Source organism: Bufo gargarizans, chromosome 4 (assembly GCF_014858855.1).
Source record: "Bufo gargarizans isolate SCDJY-AF-19 chromosome 4, ASM1485885v1, whole genome shotgun sequence".
Lineage (NCBI taxonomy): Eukaryota > Metazoa > Chordata > Amphibia > Anura > Bufonidae > Bufo > Bufo gargarizans.
Window position 1 is genome coordinate 36,190,392 of NC_058083.1, and position 12,163 is coordinate 36,202,554.

General features: G+C 41.0%; 1 protein-coding gene across 1 annotated transcript in view; it reads left to right on the forward strand.

The window, feature by feature from the left end:
* Nucleotides 1-201: 201 nt before the first annotated feature.
* The window catches only part of LOC122935951 (cytochrome P450 2K4-like), a 111,058-nt gene continuing 99,096 nt past the window's right edge, over nt 202-12,163 (forward strand). The window contains exon 1 of the mRNA XM_044291916.1: nt 202-435. Within this exon, the coding sequence (XP_044147851.1) occupies nt 244-435 (192 nt within the window). The 5' untranslated portion in view covers nt 202-243. The remainder of the gene's footprint in view (nt 436-12,163) is intronic.

Below are 12,163 nucleotides of genomic sequence, written 5' to 3' on the forward strand. Positions count from 1 at the left end.
ATTGACCAGCTACACATGTACAATAAGTTGTTCCTTTTGTTGTCAGTTGCAAAATATAATACAAGTCATGATAATGTTAATTAAAGAAAAGGAAATCTTACTTTGATGCAAGCAGCAGAGTTTACCATGTAGAGAATGATTAGCCTGATCTGTGAATCATTTCCAGTTGAGCCATGAGACCATTAAAGAGCTAAGCTCTGCTTCGATTTAGGGAATACTGTTCAGCTAACATTGGAAACAGCTATGGACTGGTCATGGTCTGCATTGATGCTCTACCTGCTACCACTCCTGCTGGTTGTATACATTTTGAAAAATGTTAAGTTATGGACCTCTGATACTCCTGTTGGAACTTTTCCTCCTGGACCCTGGCCATTGCCAGTGATTGGAAATCTGCACATGATAAATCTCAAAAGACCTACTGAAACTCTCATGAAGGTAATTCATAATAAAATCAGGGGTGCAGCTATTGCGGACAGTGGGCCAACTGGGTATATGTAAGAGAAGGGGATGAAAACAAGCCTCTGCCTGGGCTAGGGTATTTCCTCACAAGGTATAGTAGAGCATATGTTGATTTAGAGCAGTGGGATTAGACCTACACCTACATTTCTCTGAGTCAAGTCAGGAAATCCCCAGGGGCAGTAGTATTTTACTATGCATGGTAAACTTAACCACTTTCAGACCGAGCCATGTCACTTTATGTTGTAATAACTTTGGAATGCTTTTACTTATCCAAGCCGTTCAGAGATTGTTTTCTAGTGACACATTGTACATAATGTTAATGGTAAATTTGAGTCAATATAGTTCACCTTTATTTATAAAAAAAAAATGAAAATTTACGAAAATGTGAAAAAAATCACAGTTTTATAAGTTTTAATCTCTCGGTTTTTAAGACAGTGGTACATCATAAAATACTCATTTTAACATTCCCCATATGTCTACTTTATGTTGGCATCATTTTAGTAATGTAATTTTATATTTTAGGACGTTAAAAGGTTTAGAATTTCAGAAGCAATTTTAGAAATTTTTAAGAAAAGGACCAGTTCAGATCTAAAGCCATTTTGAAGAGCTCACATAATAGAAACCACAAATAAATACCACATTTTAGAAACTACACCCCTGAAACTATTCAAAACTGGTTTTAAAAATGTTGTTAACCTTTTAAGTATTCCACAGGAATTAAAGCAAAATAGAGGTGACATTTCAAAATTTAACTTTTTTTTGCAGATTTTCCATTTTAGTCAATTTTTTTACTGTAAAGCATCAAGGGTTAACAACAAAACAAACCTCAATATTTAGTACCCTGAATTTGCAGTTTACAGAAATACCACATATGTGGTTGTAACCTGCACATGGCAGGAGTCAGAAGGCAAGAAGTGCCATATGATTTTCGGAAGACAGATTTTGTCTGGTCTTAGGGCGCCATGTTGCATTTAAATAGACCCTGATGTACCCCTACAGTGAAAACACCCAAAAGGTGAGCACATTTTGTAAACTACACCACCCAAGGAATTTTTAAGGAGTATACTGAGCAATTTGACTCAACAGGTGTTTCATAGAATTTATAACCCTTGGCTGTGAAAATGAAAAATTATATTTTGTTTTTTACAAGAAAATTGTGGTTTAGGCCCCTAAACTTTTTTTTCACAAAAGATAACCAGATAATATCCCCCACAATTTGCTACCCATTTTTTCCTGAATACAGTAACACCCCAATTGTGGTTGTTAACTGTTATTTGGGGATACGTCAAGGCTCAGAAGGGAAGGAACGGCATCTGGATTTTCTAACATGGAATTTTCTAACATGGAATTTTCATGTTTTTTCAAGAGCCATAACGTTAAAAAAAAATTGTTGACTGAGCTGTGTGATGGCTTATTTTTTGCGGGACAAGCTGTCGTTTTTATTAACACCATTTTGGGGTACATTTGGCTTTCTGGTAGCTTTTTATCTCATTTTTTGGGAGGTGAACTCACAAAAAAAGCTGTTTGGTATAATTTTTCTATTTTTTTACATCGTTCACTTGAAAGGGTGGATCATGTTATATTTTTGTAGATACGGTCATTATGGACGCAACGATACTAAATATGTCTGTTTTTATTTTTAAGTTTTACACTAGGGATGAGCGAATTTCATATTTTGAAATTCGTTTTCAGTTCGGGTTGTCACATAATGTGAATTGCTTTATGGATTCCGTTACCATGGACCATAACAAAATTCCATGACGGAATGCATAATGGAATGCCTTTAGAGGCATTCCGTTATTCATTCCATCTTAATAGAATTCTATGGTCTGAAGAACGGATCCGTCCTGCTTCAGTTATGCTGGAGCCCTCTCTTGCATAACGGAAACCGTACGGATCCGTTATTCAGGCCATACACTACTATTATGACGGAATGAATAGCGGAATGCCTCTAAAGGCATTCCGTTACGCATTCCTTCATGGAATTGCGTTATGGTCCGTGGTAACGGAATCCATAAAGCAATTCACATTATACCACAACCCGAACCGAAAACAAATTTCAAAATATGAAATTCGCTCATCCCTATTTTACACAATAAGAACATTTTTAGAAGAAAAAAAATTATGTTTCCGTGTTGTCCCTCAGCAGCAGCACCCACAGGGAATTTCTAATCCTCCTGAAACATAGGACAGGAGATGTCAATTAATTAATTAATAGCAAATCCTATATTGCTCCCTAGCTTAGAACCTCCCACTGTTATTTTTTTTGTTTGTCCTTCCTGGATAGCCTCCTTCTATGGCCTCTTGCACATGACCGTATGCCCTCCGAGACATATGGTCCATGAGCGGGCCATATGTCCTGGAGTGGCATTGATCGTGCGCATGGGAGTACACAGCATCATAGATTATAATGCCCAATCCCCCGTGGACAATAGCCCCGCGAGCAGCCAGAAGTGCACAGCATCATTGCAATCTATAATGCTGTGTACTCCCGTGCGCACGATCAATGCCTCTCCGGGACATATGGCCCGCTCTCAGAGGACATACAGTCGTGTGCAAGAGGCCTATAAAGGAGGCGGAGATGTTGGGAAGTATATTTTTATTATTATTTACATCATATTTATTCCCTAGGTCTGTGCCCTTTATAGCTATTGGCTCAGAGTTAAGGGCTGGGGTTCAGCTACTATATTAGTCAGAAAGATATATTTATTTACTTTACACCCTGTCATTGCTTTATTTGGAGTATTTGGATTTAACTAAGCAAATAGGTATGAGCCTCTTATTGGATAATTACTGCATGGGCGATTATCTTTTAGCTGGCAACAAGTTATTTAACCCCAACTGGTGCAATGAGTTGCTTCTCATTTCTTTAACAACCATGTCGAAAGATACATCTCGTGGTCGTGGAAAAGATGATAGTCTGTTTTAAAAGGGTCAAATCATTGGCGTACATCAAGCAGAGAAAACATCTAAGGAGATTGCAGAAAATACTAAAATTGGGTTAGGAACTGTCCAACGCATTATTAAAAACTGGAAGGATAGTGGGGACCCATTGTATTCGAGGAAGAAATGTGGCGGGAAAAATCCTGAATGATCATGATCGGCGATCACTTAAACTTTTGGTGAAATCAAATCGAAGAGAAAACAACAGTAGTACTCAGGGCTATGTTTAATAGTGATAGTAAGAGCATTTCCACATGCACAATGCGAAGGGAACTCAAGGAATTGGGACTGAACAGCTGTGTAGCCGTAAGAAAACCACTAATCAGTGAGGCCAACCAGAAAAAAGGCTTCAATTTGCTAGGGAGCATAAAGATTGGACTCTGGAGCAATGGAAGAAGGTCACATGGTCTGACAAGTCCAGATTTACCCTGTTCCAGAGTGATGGGTGCATCAGAGTAAGAAGAGAGGCAGATGAAGTGATGCACCCATCAAGCCTAGTGCCTACTGTACAAGCCTGTGGGAGCAGTGCTATGATCTGGGGTTGCTGCAGTTGGTCAGGTCTAGGTTCAGCAACAGTATGTGCTCCAAGAATGAGGTCAGCTGACTACCTGAACATACTGAATGAACAGGTTATTCCATCAATGGACTTTTTCTTCCCTGATGGCACGGGCATATTCCAAGATGACAATGCCAGGATTTATCGTGCTCAAATTGTGAAAGAGTGGTTTAGGGAGCATGAGACATCATTTTCACACATGGATTGGCCACCACAGAGTCCAGACCTTAACCCCATTGAGAATCTTTGGGATGTGCTGGGGAAGACTTTGTGCAGCAGTCAGACTCTACCATCATCAATGCAAGATTTTAGTGAAGAAACACTGGATGGAAATAAATCTTGTGACATTGCAGAAGCTTATGCATGCTGTAATCAAAGCTAAAGGCGGTCCAATGAAATATTAGAGTGTGTGTGACCTTTTTTTTTTTGGTGGCGACTATTTTTTGGGACAGGCAGTGTATTAGTCAGAAGGGCTACAGTGCTGTTCACTGCAATTCTCATTCTTTGCTTTAAAATTTAACAAATGCTATGCCATTGTGATACTTATTAAGGCTGTGGAGCAACCCCAGATCATAGCACTGCTCCCACAGGCTTGTACAGTAGGCACTAGGCTTGATGGGTGTTACTTTAGCAAATATGGTGAGCCCCTCTCTATACCAGGATAAACCTGGCTCCCAGCCTACTTGGCTGAGAAACATAGGTAATTTTAAATGTGGGCATAAAAGATGTACATGTTGCTCATATACACTACGTGCAGAATTATTAGGCAAATGAGTATTTTGACCACATCATCCTCTTTATGCATGTTGTCTTACTCCAAGCTGTATAGGCTCGAAAGCCTACTACCAATTAAGCATATTAGGTGATGTGCATCTCTGTAATGAGAAGGGGTGTGGTCTAATGACATCAACACCCTATATCAGGTGTGCATAATTATTAGGCAACTTCCTTTCCTTTGGCAAAATGGGTCAAAAGAAGGACTTGACAGGCTCAGAAAAGTCAACAATAGTGAGATATCTTGCAGAGGGATGCAGCACTCTTAAAATTGCAAAGCTTCTGAAGCGTGATCATCGAACAATCAAGCGTTTCATTCAAAATAGTCAACAGGGTCGCAAGAAGCGTGTGGAAAAACCAAGGCGCAAAATAACTGCCCATGAACTGAGAAAAGTCAAGCGTGCAGCTGCCAAGATGCCACTTGCCACCAGTTTGGCCATATTTCAGAGCTGCAACATCACTGGAGTGCCCAAAAGCACAAGGTGTGCAATACTCAGAGACATGGCCAAGGTAAGAAAGGCTGAAAGACGACCACCACTGAACAAGACACACAAGCTGAAACGTCAAGACTGGGCCAAGAAATATCTCAAGACTGATTTTTCAAAGGTTTTATGGACTGATGAAATGAGAGTGAGTCTTGATGGGCCAGATGGCTGGATTGGTAAAGGGCAGAGAGCTCCAGTCCGACTCAGACGCCAGCAAGGTGGAGGTGGAGTACTGGTTTGGGCTGGTATCATCAAAGATGAGCTTGTGGGGCCTTTTTGGGTTGAGGATGGAGTCAAGCTCAACTCCCAGTCCTACTGCCAGTTTCTGGAAGACACCTTCTTCAAGCAGTGGTACAGGAAGAAGTCTGCAAGGTAAGAAAAACATGATTTTCATGCAGGACAATGCTCCATCACACGCGTCCAAGTACTCCACAACGTGGCTGGCAAGAAAGGGTATAAAAGAAGAAAATCTAATGACATGGCCTCCTTGTTCACCTGATCTGAACCCCATTGAGAACCTGTGGTCCATCATCAAATGTGAGATTTACAAGGAGGGGAAACAGTACACCTCTCTGAACAGTGTCTGGGAGGCTGTGGTTGCTGCTGAACGCAATGTTGATGGTGAACAGATCAAAACACTGACAGAATCCATGGATGGCAGGCTTTTGAGTGTCCTTGCAAAGAAAGGTGGCTATATTGGTCACTGATTTGTTTTTGTTTTGTTTTTGAATGCCAGAAATGTATATTTATGAATGTTGAGATGTTATATTGGTTTCACTGGTAAAAATAAATAATTGAAATGGGTATATATTTGTTTTTTGTTAAGTTGCCTAATAATTATGTACAGTAATAGTCACCTGCACACACAGATATCCCCCTAAAATAGCTAAAACTAAAAACAAACTAAAAACTACTTCCATAAATATTCAGCTTTGATATTAATGAGTTTTTTGGGTTCATTGAGAACATGGTTGTTGTTCAATAATAAAATTAATCCTCAAAAATACAACTTGCCTAATAATTCTGCACTCCCTGTATGAGGATGGGCTCGCATATTGTGTCTACAAGTAACCATACCACTCATACTATTCAGCAATACATCAATTGCAACACCACATATGTGGTATATTGCATAACATGCTCTCTGTGTAATTTACAGTACGTCGGGTGCACATCCAACTGTTTGAAAGTTCGAATATGCCGTCACATTTCTGATGTACCTCATGCTAAAATAAAAAATGTTTCTGCCGCAAGACTGCATTTTGCTGCGGTCCATGATGGTAATACAGACAGCATGTCAGTACAAGGAGTGGAAAGGGTTAACAGACCAAACAGAGGCGGTGATCACAAGAAAAAGTTGCTCAATCGTGAGTGCTTCTGGATTTTCAAATTAGGCTCACGGATACCATCAGGACTGAACCGGCGTCATGATACTATTCTACATTACTAATATGTTTACTCCTCTTCTTTTTTTATCATTGCAATTTGTAAATTTTATCTTATTTTTCTATGTCTTTCGGCATGTTGTAATTACTATGCATTTTATCTGTGAAGGATGTCATCAGGAGGTGTGTCCTGTACCTGATTGTAATCACCTGTGTTTGGTGGTTCACTATTTAGTCTCAACCTCACCTCCTACTGATGCACATCATGACTAAGGATCCGCATCTACAGTGATCCGAAACCGGTCGATTTTCTGCATTGTTGTATGTTGGTTTTTATCTGCACGGGATTGAATAAAGCCTCAAGTATTTTTCAGTGAAGCTGGACCATCTTTCTTTCTTTTGGGACTTATTAAGACTGTTTCGTTGCTGCCTTGCTGCAGCAATGAGGTCAATTTCTTTACCTTCAGTGGTGGTAATGGCCCTTCCCTCTGGAGGTTCCGCCTCCTCCCAGCCGTCGCTGCATGCATGTGTCTCCACACATGTGCCGCTATGCAAGGAGGAGGGAGTGGTAAAAACATGGCGGCGCCCATCTTACACGCCACTCTGCCATGCGCTCCTGCACTCCTGGGAAGGTAAGAGACGCTTCTGCGTCCTAGAGGTGTTAGGCACCTTTCACACAGGCGAGTATTCCGCGCGGATGCGATGCGTGAGTTGAACGCATTGCACCCGCACTGAATACCGACCCATTCATTTCTATGGGGCTGTTCACATGAGCTGTGATTTTCACGCATCACTTGTGCGTTGCATGAAAATTGCAGCATGCTCTATATTCTGCGTTTTTCACGCAGGCCCCATAGAAGTGAATAGGGTTGCGTGAAAATCGCAAGCATCCGCAAGCAAGTGCGGATGCGGTGCGATTTTCACGCACGGTTGCTAGGAGACGATCGGGATGGAGACCCGATCATTATTATTTTCCCTTATAACATGGTTATAAGGGAAAATAATAGCATTCTGAATATAGTATGCATAGTACAATAGGGCTGGAGGGGTTAAAAAAAAAAATACATTTTTTAACTCACCTTAATTCACTTGATCGTGCAGCCCGGCATCTCCTTCTGTCTCCTTTGCTGAACAGGACCTGTGGTGACGTCACTCCGGTCATCACATGATCCATCACATGATCTTTTACCATGGTGATGGATCATGTGATGGATCATGTTATGACCGGAGTGACGTCATCACTAGGGATGAGCGAACTCGAACTGTATAGTTCGGGTTCGTACCGAATTTTGGGGTGTCCGTGACACGGACCCGAACCCGGACATTTTCGTAAAAGTCCGGGTTCGGGTTCGGTGTTCGTCGCTTTCTTCGCGCTTTTGTGACGCTTTCTTGGCGCTTTTTGAAAGGCTGCAAAGCAGCCAATCAACAAGCGTCATACTACTTGCCCCAAGAGGCCATCACAGCCATGCCTACTATTGGCATGGCTGTGATTGGCCAGAGCACCATGTGACCCAGCCTCTATTTAAGCTGGAGTCACATAGCGCCGCCCGTCACTCTGCTCTGATTAGCGTAGGGAGAGGTTGCGGCTGCGACAGTAGGGCGAGATTAGGCAGGTTAACTCCTCCAAAGGACTTGATTAACTGATCGATCTGCAGCTGTGGATCATTGAGCTGCTGATCCTCAATTGCTCACTGTTTTTAGGCTGCACAGACCGTTTGTCAGTCTCATTTTTCTGGGGTGATCGGCGGCCATTTTGTGTCTTGTGGTGCGCCAGCACAAGCTGCGACCAAGTGCATTTAACCCTCAATGGTGTGGTTGTTTTTTGGCTAAAGCCTACATCAGGGTGAAGCTGTCACACCAAGTGCATTTAACCAGCAATAGTCTGTTCATTTTTTGGCCATATACAAAATCAGGGGCAAGCTGCGCCTGTCACCAAGTGCATTTAACCCTCAATGGTGTGGTTGTTTTTTGGCTAAAGCCTACATCAGGGTGAAGCTGTGACACCAAGTGCATTTAACCAGCAATAGTCTGTTCATTTTTTGGCCATATACAAAATCAGGGGCAAGCTGCGCCTGTCACCAAGTGCATTTAACCCTCAATGGTGTGGTTGTTTTTTGGCTAAAGCCTACATCAGGGTGAAGCTGTCACACCAAGTGCATTTAACCAGCAATAGTCTGTTCATTTTTTGGCCATATACAAAATCAGGGGCAAGCTGCGCCTGTCACCAAGTGCATTTAACCCTCAATGGTGTGGTTGTTTTTTGGCTAAAGCCTACATCAGGGTGAAGCTGTCACACCAAGTGCATTTAACCAGCAATAGTCTGTTTATTTTTTGGCCATATCCCAGTCTAATTCTGTCACTAAATCCATACCGGTCACCCAGCGCCTAAATACTAGGCCTCAAATTTATATCCAGCTAAATCTGTCCCTAGTGCTGTAGCTGGGCGAGTTATTTAGTGTCCGTTCAAGCACATTTCTTGTTCTGGGTTGAAATACAATTCCCAATTTAGCAATTTCATAATTTAGTGGTTCCTGCTATATCAGAGCTATTTGAAATCTATCCCAAAAAGGGTATATAATATTGAAGGTGCACATAGGGTCATTCAGAATAACTTCACACACACGCTTCTGTGCATTTCCAAGTCTAATTCTGTCACTAAATCCATACCGGTGACCCAGCGCCTAAATACTAGGCCTCAAATTTAAATCCCTCTAAATCTCTCGTTACCCACCGCTGTACTGTTGTTGCTGGGCAAGATATTTAGTGTCCGTCAAAGCACATTTTTTGTTCTGGGTTGAAGTACAATTCCCAATTTAGCAATTTCATAATTTAGTGGTTTCTGCTATATCAGAGCTATTTGAAATCTATCCCTAAAAGGGTATATAATATTGAAGGTGCACATAGGGTCATTCAGAATAACTTCACACACACGCTTCTGTGCATTTCCAAGTCTAATTCTGTCACTAAATCCATACCGGTGACCCAGCGCCTAAATACTAGGCCTCAAATTTAAATCCCTCTAAATCTCTCGTTACCCACCGCTGTACTGTTGTTGCTGGGCAAGATATTTAGTGTCCGTCAAAGCACATTTTTTGTTCTGGGTTGAAGTACAATTCCCAATTTAGCAATTTCATAATTTAGTGGTTTCTGCTATATCAGAGCTATTTGAAATCTATCCCTAAAAGGGTATATAATATTGAAGGTGCACATAGGGTCATTCAGAATAACTTCACACACACGCTTCTGTGCATTTCCAAGTCTAATTCTGTCACTAAATCCATACCGGTGACCCAGCGCCTAAATACTAGGCCTCAAATTTAAATCCCTCTAAATCTCTCGTTACCCACCGCTGTACTGTTGTTGCTGGGCAAGATATTTAGTGTCCGTCAAAGCACATTTTTTGTTCTGGGTTGAAGTACAATTCCCAATTTAGCAATTTCATAATTTAGTGGTTTCTGCTATATCAGAGCTATTTGAAATCTATCCCTAAAAGGGTATATAATATTGAAGGTGCACATAGGGTCATTCAGAATAACTTCACACACACGCTTCTGTGCATTTCCAAGTCTAATTCTGTCACTAAATCCATACCGGTGACCCAGCGCCTAAATACTAGGCCTCAAATTTAAATCCCTCTAAATCTCTCGTTACCCACCGCTGTACTGTTGTTGCTGGGCAAGATATTTAGTGTCCGTCAAAGCACATTTTTTGTTCTGGGTTGAAGTACAATTCCCAATTTAGCAATTTCATAATTTAGTGGTTTCTGCTATATCAGAGCTATTTGAAATCTATCCCTAAAAGGGTATATAATATTGAAGGTGCACATAGGGTCATTCAGAATAACTTCACACACACGCTTCTGTGCATTTCCAAGTCTAATTCTGTCACTAAATCCATACCGGTGACCCAGCGCCTAAATACTAGGCCTCAAATTTAAATCCCTCTAAATCTCTCGTTACCCACCGCTGTACTGTTGTTGCTGGGCAAGATATTTAGTGTCCGTCAAAGCACATTTTTTGTTCTGGGTTGAAGTACAATTCCCAATTTAGCAATTTCATAATTTAGTGGTTTCTGCTATATCAGAGCTATTTGAAATCTATCCCTAAAAGGGTATATAATATTGAAGGTGCACATAGGGTCATTCAGAATAACTTCACACACACGCTTCTGTGCATTTCCAAGTCTAATTCTGTCACTAAATCCATACCGGTGACCCAGCGCCTAAATACTAGGCCTCAAATTTAAATCCCTCTAAATCTCTCGTTACCCACCGCTGTACTGTTGTTGCTGGGCAAGATATTTAGTGTCCGTCAAAGCACATTTTTTGTTCTGGGTTGAAGTACAATTCCCAATTTAGCAATTTCATAATTTAGTGGTTTCTGCTATATCAGAGCTATTTGAAATCTATCCCTAAAAGGGTATATAATATTGAAGGTGCACATAGGGTCATTCAGAATAACTTCACACACACGCTTCTGTGCATTTCCAAGTCTAATTCTGTCACTAAATCCATACCGGTGACCCAGCGCCTAAATACTAGGCCTCAAATTTAAATCCCTCTAAATCTCTCGTTACCCACCGCTGTACTGTTGTTGCTGGGCAAGATATTTAGTGTCCGTCAAAGCACATTTTTTGTTCTGGGTTGAAGTACAATTCCCAATTTAGCAATTTCATAATTTAGTGGTTTCTGCTATATCAGAGCTATTTGAAATCTATCCCTAAAAGGGTATATAATATTGAAGGTGCACATAGGGTCATTCAGAATAACTTCACACACACGCTTCTGTGCATTTCCAAGTCTAATTCTGTCACTAAATCCATACCGGTGACCCAGCGCCTAAATACTAGGCCTCAAATTTAAATCCCTCTAAATCTCTCGTTACCCACCGCTGTACTGTTGTTGCTGGGCAAGATATTTAGTGTCCGTCAAAGCACATTTTTTGTTCTGGGTTGAAGTACAATTCCCAATTTAGCAATTTCATAATTTAGTGGTTTCTGCTATATCAGAGCTATTTGAAATCTATCCCTAAAAGGGTATATAATATTGAAGGTGCACATAGGGTCATTCAGAATAACTTCACACACACGCTTCTGTGCATTTCCAAGTCTAATTCTGTCACTAAATCCATACCGGTGACCCAGCGCCTAAATACTAGGCCTCAAATTTAAATCCCTCTAAATCTCTCGTTACCCACCGCTGTACTGTTGTTGCTGGGCAAGATATTTAGTGTCCGTCAAAGCACATTTTTTGTTCTGGGTTGAAGTACAATTCCCAATTTAGCAATTTCATAATTTAGTGGTTTCTGCTATATCAGAGCTATTTGAAATCTATCCCTAAAAGGGTATATAATATTGAAGGTGCACATAGGGTCATTCAGAATAACTTCACACACACGCTTCTGTGCATTTCCAAGTCTAATTCTGTCACTAAATCCATACCGGTGACCCAGCGCCTAAATACTAGGCCTCAAATTTAAATCCCTCTAAATCTCTCGTTACCCACCGCTGTACTGTTGTTGCTGGGCAAGATATTTAGTGTCCGTCAAAGCACATTTTTTGTT